Genomic DNA, 11,697 nt, shown 5'->3' with positions numbered 1-11,697 from the left:
CACACTAACATCCAAAACACATACACACCACACACTGCCACCCCCAAACACACATACGCTGCAGCGCACACTGCCACCCCAAAACACACACACAGTACCACACATTGTCACCCCAAACACACACACGTAACACTACACACTGCCACCTCCTAACACACACATGCAGCACCACACACTGCCACTTCCTAACACACACACACGCAGCACCACACACTGCCATCCCAAACATAAACATGTAGCACCACACATTGCTACCCCCAGACACACACACACTCAGACACAACACATGCTGCCTCGCCCCCCACCCCCAACAGATACACACATTGCATGCCCTGCACGTCCCGCACACAGCCACCATACACTCACTCAGCACCACACATTGCCTCCTCTCCCCCTCCCAAAGACACACAGCCACACACACAGATACCACATGCTGCCTCTCCCCCAAACCTATCAGACGCACTCCCCACAGCTATACACACACAATGGTATAATATATTTCCTGCCCCCCACCCCTCCAACACACAACCATACTGCTACTCCACACACACACACACAATCACACCACACGGCTGCTGTCTCCCACCCCCATCACACACTCCTCTCTTTCCCACAGATGCACTGCCACTTTATACATATGCTTCTTGCAATCACGCATGCACTCAGGCTTCAAAATACAGTCAAACACTCCCACAACCTTCCGCGGGCTCACATGTACCACCCCCACATCCATACACATCCACCCCAGCCTCAACAGATAAAAACACCCACACCCAACCACACACTCACCTACCTCCCCAATGCTCCCACTCCAATACACACTCGCAACCCAACACACAGCCCACTCACACACACCCCAACACACATATCTTCCCCCCACTTTAAGGCTATTGTTTGACAACTTTATCCAATCCACTACTTGGTATTTCCAGTGTTATCCCCCCAGCCTTGCTCACTCCTTCCTCCCACAAATCCTGTGTACCCCAAGCTCTCAGCTTCTGCCACCAAGCAAACTGTGACCTCAGCACCCACCCCACCCCCAGTCAGAAATGTGTGTTGGGTCAGGGGGAGATTACATCTGTGCTGTGCAGCGCCAGTGAGGCCTGCACAGACAATGGCTGCACCAGGAGGCTGGCTCCCAGAAGCATCTGCTTGGGGGGGTGGGGGGGGAGGGAGTTGGGATTTTAGGGGAGAGATTTGGACAGTAGTTTGTGGGGCTGAACTGGATGGGATTTTAGGGGTCTCTATGGGATTTTTGGGGTGTGGATGGGATTTATGGGAGACTCTATGGGATTTGTGGGGGCTGGATAGGATCTTTTGGGAGGTGGATGGGAGGCTCTGTATAGGATATTGGGGATGGAAGGGATTTATGTGGTCTCTGGATGGGATTTGTGGGGGCTGGATGGGATCTTTTGGGAGGTGGATGGGAGGCTCTGTATAGGATATTGGGGATGGAAGGAATTTATGTGGTCTCTGGATGGGATTTGGGGGGGCTGAATGGGATTTATGGGGACCTTGTGTGGAATTGTATTGTATTCCCACCACCACCAATAAAGGGGAAGGAGCCTGTGCAACAAATGCCCTTATCTGCTCCATTCTCCAGTGTACATGGCCTGGCAAATCCAAGTTTACTTTTTGCAGTAAATCTCCCCTCAATCCCATACATCTTAATACCCCCCCCCCCTCCTCCACAGTGGAGGGCGGGGGTAAGATCAGGAGAGACAGACTCCCTCTTTTGTGCAGCCACACAAAGAACAAGGACTGGAAGCAGATGCCATCTGCTCCCTGCAACCTGATGGTCTTAAAGAGACACCGACTCTTTTCCCCCTTTCCCCTCCTGCCTCATCCTACCCTGAGCTGCTGCAGAGATGGAGGGAGGGTGCTAGGCCTACCATTGTTCTGATCTGAGCATGGGGGAGGGGGAAGAAGGGGTCTCTCACTACACCCCAGATCTGCTTGAATGAGGCATTGGTATGACGGGGAAGGAGCTAACTGGAACAAACATGGGTACCACCCTCATGCTGGGTACCACTAGGCTGAGGCCTAGGGATAGAAGCTTAGATGGGCATTCTGCCCACACAACAAATAATGGGCACACACAGCACTGTGCATGCGCACATCACCCAGCCACAGGGGATCCTGTGGTCACACGTCGCCACACCCGGGTGATGAGAGCCCGGAGCCCCATGTCCCACCGCTCCAGGGATTACACCTTCAGCAGTGGCAGCTGATCCTGTCACTCTGTGCCAAGCCATGATGCTGCCCGCTCTACCAGACTAGGAGGGGAACGAGCCAGGCTTCCCCCTCAGCAACCCTCTCTTCCCCCCAATTAAAGCTGGCAGGGCGGATACTGGGTTTATGAGCAGTCCCATGTGAAAGGGAGTGAAATGAATCCCCAATTCTAGGCTCACAAATCCAGTCACACAGGGGGCTGCTATGGGAAGGCAGGTCAGAGGGGGGATTTTAGTGCGCTTCCTGGGTCTGGGCAATGGGGTATGAGGGGCTAGATGGTGGAAATCTCAGCACAGATGGGGCAACAGGCCTCCCAGGCCTGGGGAACATGCAATATTGGTGAGCAGAGCAATACAGGTGATAAAATGGGGGGTTCTTAGTGAAGGGGTGGCAGTGTGTTCCCTGGGGTTGGTGCAGATGCACCAATGAGGGACAGAACAGTGGGGGGTGGTGTTAAGATGGGAATGATTTTAAGGCAGGGAGCCAGTGTGCTGCAGCATTGGGGACAGAGAAATGGGGCGTAAGATGGGGAGCTCTCTGGGTGTGGGGCAGTGAGCTTCCTGGGACTGGTGCAGATGCAATAGTTTTGTATGTGTGTGTTGAGGGTGTATTGCTCTGTCTGGGATTAGCTGCTCCCCTCTCATACCTCAGGCTCCTGCTTTTAACTGGGGCAGGGGCATTTTCATCTGGGCTCCAGGGTCTCCCCACTCCAGAAGAAGGATACAGGAACTTGCCGTCTCCAGCAGGCCAGGAAAGGAGCCAACGTGGCAAAGCGCACCCCCCTCCCACCACCCTCGTCCTTTCCCCAGAGACAGGATACATGAGCTGGCTGCGTGCAGAGCTAAGGAAAGGCGATCTAGCCCTGCATGGCCCCCCTGCTCCCGCCCCCACCTCCACCCGCAAGAGGATGGATGCAATTCCTGGGTAGCAAACTCAGACCCTCTCAAAAGCCAGGCTGGATGGAGGAGATGAGAGAGGCTGCTGGGGTATGCGGAGTGTGTGATGCAGGGATGGGAGTTTGGGGAGGATGTTGGTCAGAGTATCTCCCACTTTTAACCCCTGCGGGTAAATGATACTGTGTTTGCAAGCAGAAAGAGAGGGGGGAGCTTGTGGGCAGAGTCAAGGCTACAGATTATGCTTTATGATCCAGGGACCCGGAACTGGAACAGTGGATGTTGGCGGATTTCCAGTCAGGACTGAGGGGCATCTGCAGAGCTCAGTATGCACATACGAACCCCAGGGCTTGGATAGCAAAGGGCTGTGGAGTGGGATTGAGGAGTCATCTCTCACCCTGTGTCCTGGAAGCTCTGCCATCCTTTTAGCCACTGTAATCCTCCCTTGGCCTTGCTCTCCTCAGCCTAGGGTTTGCATTGATACTTTCGGAACCAGAGACCTGTGGCTTGCTGCCTGGTAAACAACCAGTTTCACTAGTCTCCCAGGAGCATTTCTCAGAGTTAGGGTAAAGTTAATTCATTCACATAGGCAGAAAGAACATGGGTCTGGAAAGTCTGATGTGTGCTACTATGGTCAAGCTGCTTCTCTGTGCCTCAGTTTCCCTCTTAAGAAATGGGGATAGTGCTATGGAGGAGGAGGTTTGATGAGACCTTCTCAGAGCAGCCTGTGGGCAGCCTGCGAGGCCCAGGGTTGGCCCTCCATGCTTAGTGATTCCATTTCCCCTCAGCTCAGCCACTATAAAATGGCTCTTTTCAGCGGGGAGCATTTCCTCTAAAGGTGACACTGGGTCTGGTAGCACAACCTGAGCCTAGGATCATATGACCCAGCCAAGCCAGGCATTCTTCCCACAATGCAATGAGGCAAAGGCCTCATTATGCGCTCCCTACCAGTCCTCTCCCGACCCACTTCCATGCATTCACCGCTTCTGCTCCCAAGTAGGATGGGTCTCAGTCCTCCCCCTTGCCATTTCCACTGGCCTTGGTGAAGGGACTCTGCAATGCTGGCGCCCTCTGGTGTCTGCTTGAGCCCGGATCGACAATTGATTTATCGCAATTATTATTACTAATTATCTGTATTGCAGTAGTGCAGAACAAAAGGACGGTGCCTGCTCCAATCTAAGTAAATTTTAGATCAATAGACAATTATTCTCGTCTCACCTCAAACCTGTTGCCAAAAAGGGTAATGAAAATTCAATATCCCAAGCACAAAATCTATTTGTCTGAGGGCAATTACAAAAATGGTCTCCCCACTCCCACCCCACCCCACCCCAAAAAATCCCCGTCCTGGGGAAATGGATGAAGAGGGTGTTGCAGCCTGAAGTAAATGGCAGCTGACAAGCAGAGTTATTAATTATTTTTGTTAAGATTCTAATAGGATCATTTTGAACTCCGCTCTACATTTAGATAGCAAGATGAGTAAAATAATCTAGCCCCTTTGGAATTATGAATGGGGAAACTGAAGCACAGAGAGGCAAAAGGACCTGCCTGAGTTCGCCAGCCATTTGGGATCAGACACAGAGTTCCTAATTCCCAGTCCCATGTCTGCTTTTTAGTCATTTGCAGCTACGCTGCACCTTTCACTCCACTGTGCTGCAGAACTTCTACACACAGAACACTCCTGCGATGCCACTGCCTCTTGGGTGGAGCATGGTAATGAGTTCAGGGGTCACTGAGGCAAATGCCAAGTGCCAGGGGATTTTAAGTCTTTGGACACACAGGGATTAGTACAACTGGGGACACTAGGAACTGTGAAGCTGATGCTTAGGGGCTGAAGCCATTGCCAGGAGTAAGAACAGCAACTGAGAGGCCTTCCAAACCCTGCGTGGTGTCAGCCCATGATCAGCTGGGCCCACTACCCAGTTCATCTCCTGCCCTCCTCTACAACCTCCCTGCTTTATCCATCACCCTCCTTTACAACCCCTCCCTGTCTTCCCTCCTCTCCCACCCCCTTTCCTGGTCCCCTCTTTTCCCCCTGTGCCTTCTCCTCCTCCCATTTCCCTCTTCCCCTATGTCCTCCCCTCCCATTCCCGCCTGCCCTCCCAGTGGTGCTGGAACAGTTTTTAGAGTGGAGGTGCGCCCTCCTTACACCCCCTAGAGCTGGGGCTGGGAGCAGTGCCTTCAGGAGGGGGGCCTTGGATGGGACAAAGGGGTCGAGGCTGAGGCCACATCTGGAGGTGGAGCCCTGGGCCAGGGGTGGGGGTGGAGCCCTGGGCCAGGGCAGGAGCCGAGCCCCAGCTGCAGAGCTGGCAGCCTGGACCCTGGGTGCAGGGCCAGGAGCAGAATTCCAGGCGCGGGGCTGGCAGCCAGGACCTCGTGTGGGAACGGCAGCTGGAACCCCGTGTGTGGAGGTGGCAGCAGAGTCCCTGGGTGCAGGGCCAGAAGCTGGGACCGAGGCCAGCAGTGGAGCCCCTGAGTGCGGGGGCAGCAGCCAGGACCTGGGACTGGCAGCCGAGACTAGCAGCGGAGTCCCTGGGCATGGGGCCGGCAGTTGGGACCCCACGCAAAACCTGGGGGTGCTGCAGCACCTCCTGCATCCCTTGTTCCCGCACCTATGTGCCCTCCTCTTCCCTGCTTCCCCTTCCCTCCCAGTATCCTCCCCTTTACTTCTCCTCACACTACACACTCCCCTTACCCCTCCATCATACACACTCCACTTTCATCCCCTTTTTCTGCTTGCCTGTAGGCAGGGACATAAGGAGGCAAAGTAGAAGGGGAGGAGTGGCATAGGGATGAGGCAAGGTAAAATCTGGAGGGAGTATGGGGGCATATGGATGAGGTGCAAGGGGCATAAACAAAAGGGATGCATTTTGGAAGTGAGGGCATGATGTGCAGAGAGGGAGCATGGTGAGGGGCATGGGGATGTTAGGTTTTCAGGAGGGGACTTCAGGTGGTCAGAAAGGGATATGGGGCTTTGGGGAAGGGGCATAGAAGGGAGGCATGGGTTGCTGGGGGCATAAGGAGGGGGGCATTGGGTGGGGGCATCAGGTTGGGAGGAGGAGATCCAGGGAGGGGGCATGAAGGTTCATAGACTCATAGTTTAACCCAGAAGGGAACATTAGTCTGACTTCTGCACATAACAGGACATTACATCTCACCAAGTTACCCCTGTACTGAGCCCAATAACTTGTTGTTGACTAAAGCCTCTTCCAGAAAGGCAGCCAGTCTGGATTTGGAGACATCAAACGATGGAGAATCCCCCACTGCCTTCTGGAGTTTTCCCTCCTCACCCATCCCCACTGTGAAACATTGGTGCCTTATTTCTAATTGGAATGTGTCTAACTTTAACTTCCAGACATTGGTTCTTGCTCTGCTTTTCTTCGCTAGGCTAAAGAGCTCTTTAATACCTGGAAAAAGAAGAACAGGAGTACTTGTGGCACCTTAGAGACTAACAAATTTATTATATACATCCGAAGAAGTGGGCTGTAGTCCACGAAAGCTTATGCTCTAATAAATTTGTTAGTCTCTAAGGTGCCACAAGTACTCCTGTTCTTCTTTTTGCGGATACAGACTAACACGGCTGTTACTCTGAAACTTTTAATACCTGGGATATTCTCCCTGAAGGTGCTTATACACTGTTTTCACGTCACCTCCCAATTTTCTTTTTGAGAACCTAAATAGATTGAGCTCCATAAGTCTCCCCTATACGACATTTTTTCAAATCTTCAGCTAATTTTTGTGGCTCTTTTCAGCACCCTCTCCAATTTTTCAACATCCTTTTAAAAATTTGACACCCCAAACTAGATTATGTACTCCAGTCTCACCAATGCCATATACAGAGGTAAAACCATCTCCCTGCTCCTACTCACTGCTCCCATTTTATACATCCAAGGATTGCATCCTATTGGCCCTTTTTTTAACCCTACCATCACACTGGGAGTTCATGTTGAGTTGTTTGTCCACTACGACCCCTAAATCCTTTTCAGTGTCACTGCTTTCCACGATACCGTCCCTTACTCTGTAGGGACGGCCTGCATTACTTTTTCCTAGATGTATAACTTTGCATTTGCCTGTATTGAAACACATTTTGTTGGAAGGGGCCCAGCTTACCAAGCAATCCAGATTGCTGTGTAGGACTGTCCTCCTCATTCCACTCATCATACTACTCCAACAATCTTTGTGTCATTTGCAAATGTTATCAGTAGTGGTTTTATATTTACTTGTTCCAGGTCATTGATGGAAATGTTGAATAGCATTGGACATAGTAGGAATGTGTGGGGGTGTAGGAAAAGGATGTTAAGATGGGGTCAGGGGCATTGATTTGGGGTGAGGTGTCCCAGGAAGGCGTCAAAGGGGCATTAAATTAAATTAATGGAGATATCCCATCTCCTAGAACTGGAAGGGACCTTGAAAGGTCATTGAGTCCAGCCCCCTGCCTTCACTAGCAGGACCAAGTACTGATTTTGCCCCAGATCCCTAAGTGGCCCCCTCAAGGATTGAACTCACAACCCTGGGTTTAGCAGGCCAATGCTCAAACCACTGAGCTATCCCTCCCCCCCTAAATTGGCGGCATTGTGTTAGGGTCTTGGGGGCATTGGGTCTGGGGCCACGGGAAGTGTTGGGTTGGAGTTAAGGGCACAGGGAGAGGGAGCAGTTGATGTTGGGCTGGGGTCAAGAGGGCATTGGGTCTCAGTTACAAGGGCTGTTGGGTTGGGATACAAGGAGGTGGCATCAGCATCAGGAGTGCGGGGATGGATTTGGATCAAAGCGTGCAGGGAGAACTGGATCAGGGTCAAGGACATGGGGGCATTGAGCAGGGATGTAGGAACACTGGTGGGCCAGGAGACATGGGGGCATTGGGCAGGGGCACAGAGAGGGGAGTGGGGGTGTTCAGTCAGGGGGTGCAGGGAGGGGTAGGATGTCAGGGTGTTGGGGCAAGGTCAGGGGTTACAGGGAGGGGAGGGGGCAAATACAGGATGGGGGACAGAGTGGAGACATGTCCAGAGAGGGGAGCTTGGGCAGGGGGAGGGGTCTCTCTTGGCGCCCACACTGATGTGGAGGGATGCTGGGCTCTCACGCGACGGCCACTACCCAATCAGAGGAACACTGTCCTCGCGCCGACCGTTGGGCGCGGTCTCGACCGTTAGCGGCCCCCCCCCGCTTTTGCGCATGCGCACGAATCTTTCCCTCGCGCGCCGGCGAGTTGTGCGCGGTTCCGCGCTTGCGCAACATGTCCCTCCCTTTCCCCGTATCCCCTTGGCTCCGCGCCTGCGCAGAGTATTCCTCGCTGCCCCCTTGCCCCTTTCCTCTCCGTCCGCGGGCCCCACGCAGGCGCAGTGTGTGCCTACCGACCGTTTTCTGTTCCCCCTTCGCCCCCTCCCCCTGTGGGTCCCCCCTCCCGCGGATTTGTGAGGAGTCGGTGGGGTCCCGCTTGTCGCCGCCATGGGGGTGAGTGAGGTCAGGGTCCCCCAGCCCCGGTGGAGGGACCAGGCCGGAGAGGGAGGGGAGAGGCCCGGGTCAGGCGGGGGGATCCGTGAGGGGGCTGTGAGGAAGGAAAGGTGCAGGTGGTCCTGGGGGGAGTATCCATGGAGGGGTTGTGAAGGGGTCTGGGGGTGAGGGAAGCCCCTGGGGTGTCACCGAGGGGGGTAGTTGGGGAACCAGGGATGGAGGAATTGGCGGATCATGAAGGGGGGTGTCTCTGGGGGAGCACACATGACGGAGTGTCCATGGGGGTGCCTGAGGCCGGTGAGAAGTGGCTGGGGGAAGGTCTGTGGCAGGGGTGAGGAAGGTCCATGGGGACGTCTGAGGGGGGAGTTGGGAGGCCCATGGGGGGGTCCTGTGAGGTGGGAGCTGGGGGGGGGTCTGTGAGGGGTTAATGGAGGGGTCCAGAGAAGAAGTTGGAGGGTGCATGGGTGTGACTGGGCGGAGTGGGGGACGGGGAGAAGGTAGGTTGGGTTTCTGGGATGAGTCCATTAAGGGAGTCCAGGGAGAGGGGGTAGGACCTGGAGGGGGTCAACATAGATGTCATGGAGGGGGAGACTTGAGTGGAGGTGGGAGGGTGTCAAGGGAGAGTGTGAGCTTTGGGGAGGGCAGCTGGGGAGGCACATGGGTGGGAGACCTGAGGGAGGATCTGGGGATGGTCCATGGAGGGGGATCTGGGGAAGGGAGGTCAATGTGAGGGGAGAGCAGAGCGTTGAGGAGTCTGAAGATCTAGGGATCAGAGATGGGAGAACAGTGAAAGTGGGAGCTGGGCAGTTCCATGCAAATGGGGAGACGGGGGGAGCAGTGGGATAAGGGGGAAGTTGTGGATAAATGGTGAACAGGTGTGAAGAGATATATAGAAGAGAGAGAGTGATGATCTACATCCCCCTTGAAGATGGGAGGAGGTCATGGAGTGGGGGTCTGGATTCCCCTCGGATGGGAGGAGGTCATGGACTGTGCATTTACCTCTCTGCAGAGGGAGGGTGGCATAAAGGGGTCTGGGGGTAGTAATTTTTCTCTCCAATTTATCATCATATTCAAGCCCTGCTCCCAAACACCCAACCTACTCCAAAGTACGAGGTAGCCATAGTGTGTCTGTGCACACATGCATGCACACATGCCTGGGCTGTACATATGATGAACATACAAGTTAAAGAACATCTATCAGTAAATGTGTGAGAGATCCTGGCTACACTGCACTAATGTCAGTTCTCAATGGATGGCATGACGTCTAATAGTTAAGGGTGTGTGCTGGGTGTGTGGACTCCTGAGTTCTAGCTCTTGGAGGAGAGTAGTGTCGAGTGGGTTAGAGTGGATCCTATTTGCAGCTCTAGGATGGGAGCTGGGTCTAGTGATTAGAATAGGAGGGAAACCAGGAACTGGTTACTTGCTGTATGATATTGAGTCATATCACTTCCCCTCTGTGTGCCTTAGTTTCCCCATCTACGTAATGGGGAAAATGCCTACTTCACAGCAGTGAGGAGTTGGAAAGTGCTTTGACTGCCACTGTTGAAATGGGCTAAAGAAATGCAAAGCGTTATGAGCCACAACAAATTCTCTTCAGACCTGCTGCTAAAGATTTGTCTACACTCACATTATGCCACTTTAACTGTACCAGTGTATTAAAGCAGTACATCCCCCTAATGTGGATGTAATTAGACCAATACAAACATGTTTATACAGTAGAGTGTGTTGCCATATGGGAAGGGAAATAAGCTATACTGGTATAAGGCACCTTTGTTGTGGTATAATTGTGTCCACACTGCACTTATACCCGTTTAAAAAAAAAAATCACGACCCTAATGGAGAGGGTTATACTGAGTCTAAAAAAATTAATGCAAATGGGAGGATATTTATTGGAGCAAGCTCAAAAAATACCAGTTTATTTATTATTGGATTTCTGTGCTTTAAGAATACTTTTCCTCATCAAGTTGCTCTTGTATATTCTGCCCCAAAAGTGGCATCAGGCTTTTGTGTTTGAATGAGATCCAGGTGTAAAGTTTTAGAGCATCAATCTCTTTATTTAAAACCAAATAATGTAGTTCTTCCTTCTCGCTGTCCACTTCAGAAGTGCAAGTACTGAAGGGGAATAACTTATTGGCTCAGGTAATATAGCCCCAAGAGCAAGCTCTCAGAAATAGTTTGCTTCAGATACATTCCTGAACTAAAATGCTTTGATTTTCTCTCCCTGGGATGCAACCACATGTATGGTGAAGATGGCTCTATTTTAGGGGAAAGGCTCATGCTTCAACATCTGTGGTGGAATGAAGACTTTTGTGGGTGTTGGTCCCATGAGGAGAGGTGGGTTTTGGTGCTATAACCAAGGAATCTGTTCAGCATTTTAAATGCTGACTCTCTCCCTGCACCTAGTTGTACATTGGGACCCAGAGTCTATTTAAAAACACATACATCCCCCAACTCTCAGCAATTGAAACCTCCGAAAATAAACTTTATGAAGTCATTGGAGTCTTTATTTTCATTGGCCTCTAGTTGTTATAGTGGTGTGGCTGTCTTAAAGATAGACTGCTGAGTTATTTAATTTGAAGAAGAGGCTTCTGCATGTGAGCCATGTTGACTAATTTTTCATGTGTGTTCTAGATGCTAGAGCATGGCATGGAGTCAGGTCTGACTACTGAGTTGTATTCCTAGCTCTAGAAGGAAAAGTGTGGCCCATGAGTTAAAGCGGGGAGTCAGGATGCCTGGTTTCTATTCCCAGTTTTGGAAGGGGTGCAGGGTGTTGGAACAGTGCGGTTGAGAGTCAGGACTATGGGGTTCTATCCGGGTTTGGGAGGGGAGAAGAGGAAGTGCTTATAAAGAAAATACCGGGCAGTTTATTTTTCTTTTGGCCATATTTTTGAAGTGTGGTAGTGTCTCCTTCCTTCTCCACCTCTCCAAATAAATCACTCCTCTCAGTGGTAAATGGTTTCTGAGGTGAAAAGGTATTCTTTATTCTAAAATTGTGTTCAAGTTGTATGTTTGGTTCTGACTATAACTAAATTAGCAGAATGCCAATTAACTTCAACAGCAGGGCTGATGGTAGAAGCAACTTTGGGAAAGTTTAAGGTTTTAAATCTAGGTAATTCTGGAAGAAACA

General features: G+C 51.9%; 1 protein-coding gene across 5 annotated transcripts in view; it reads left to right on the top strand.

Annotated features, from left to right (window-relative positions):
- Nucleotides 1–8,382: 8,382 nt before the first annotated feature.
- Nucleotides 8,383–11,697, top strand: part of NAA40 (N-alpha-acetyltransferase 40, NatD catalytic subunit) — a 34,418-nt gene continuing 31,103 nt past the window's right edge. For 2 of the 5 annotated variants that reach the window (XM_008179665.4, XM_008179663.4), the window contains exons 1-2: nucleotides 8,383–8,570; nucleotides 10,820–10,904. Coding sequence is in view for 1 of the 5 variants with exons in the window: in XM_005305554.5 (XP_005305611.1) it covers nucleotides 8,565–8,570 (6 nt within the window). In the remaining 4 variants the exon portion in view is untranslated. The remainder of the gene's footprint in view (nucleotides 8,571–10,819; nucleotides 10,905–11,697) is intronic. The other 3 variants (XM_008179661.4, XM_065551107.1, XM_005305554.5) reach the window with 2 other exon arrangements.

Source organism: Chrysemys picta, chromosome 7 (genome assembly GCF_011386835.1).
Source record: "Chrysemys picta bellii isolate R12L10 chromosome 7, ASM1138683v2, whole genome shotgun sequence".
Classification (NCBI taxonomy): Eukaryota; Metazoa; Chordata; order Testudines; family Emydidae; genus Chrysemys; species Chrysemys picta.
Note: the sequence above shows the minus strand (reverse complement) of the source record. Positions and strands in the feature narration are given on the sequence as shown.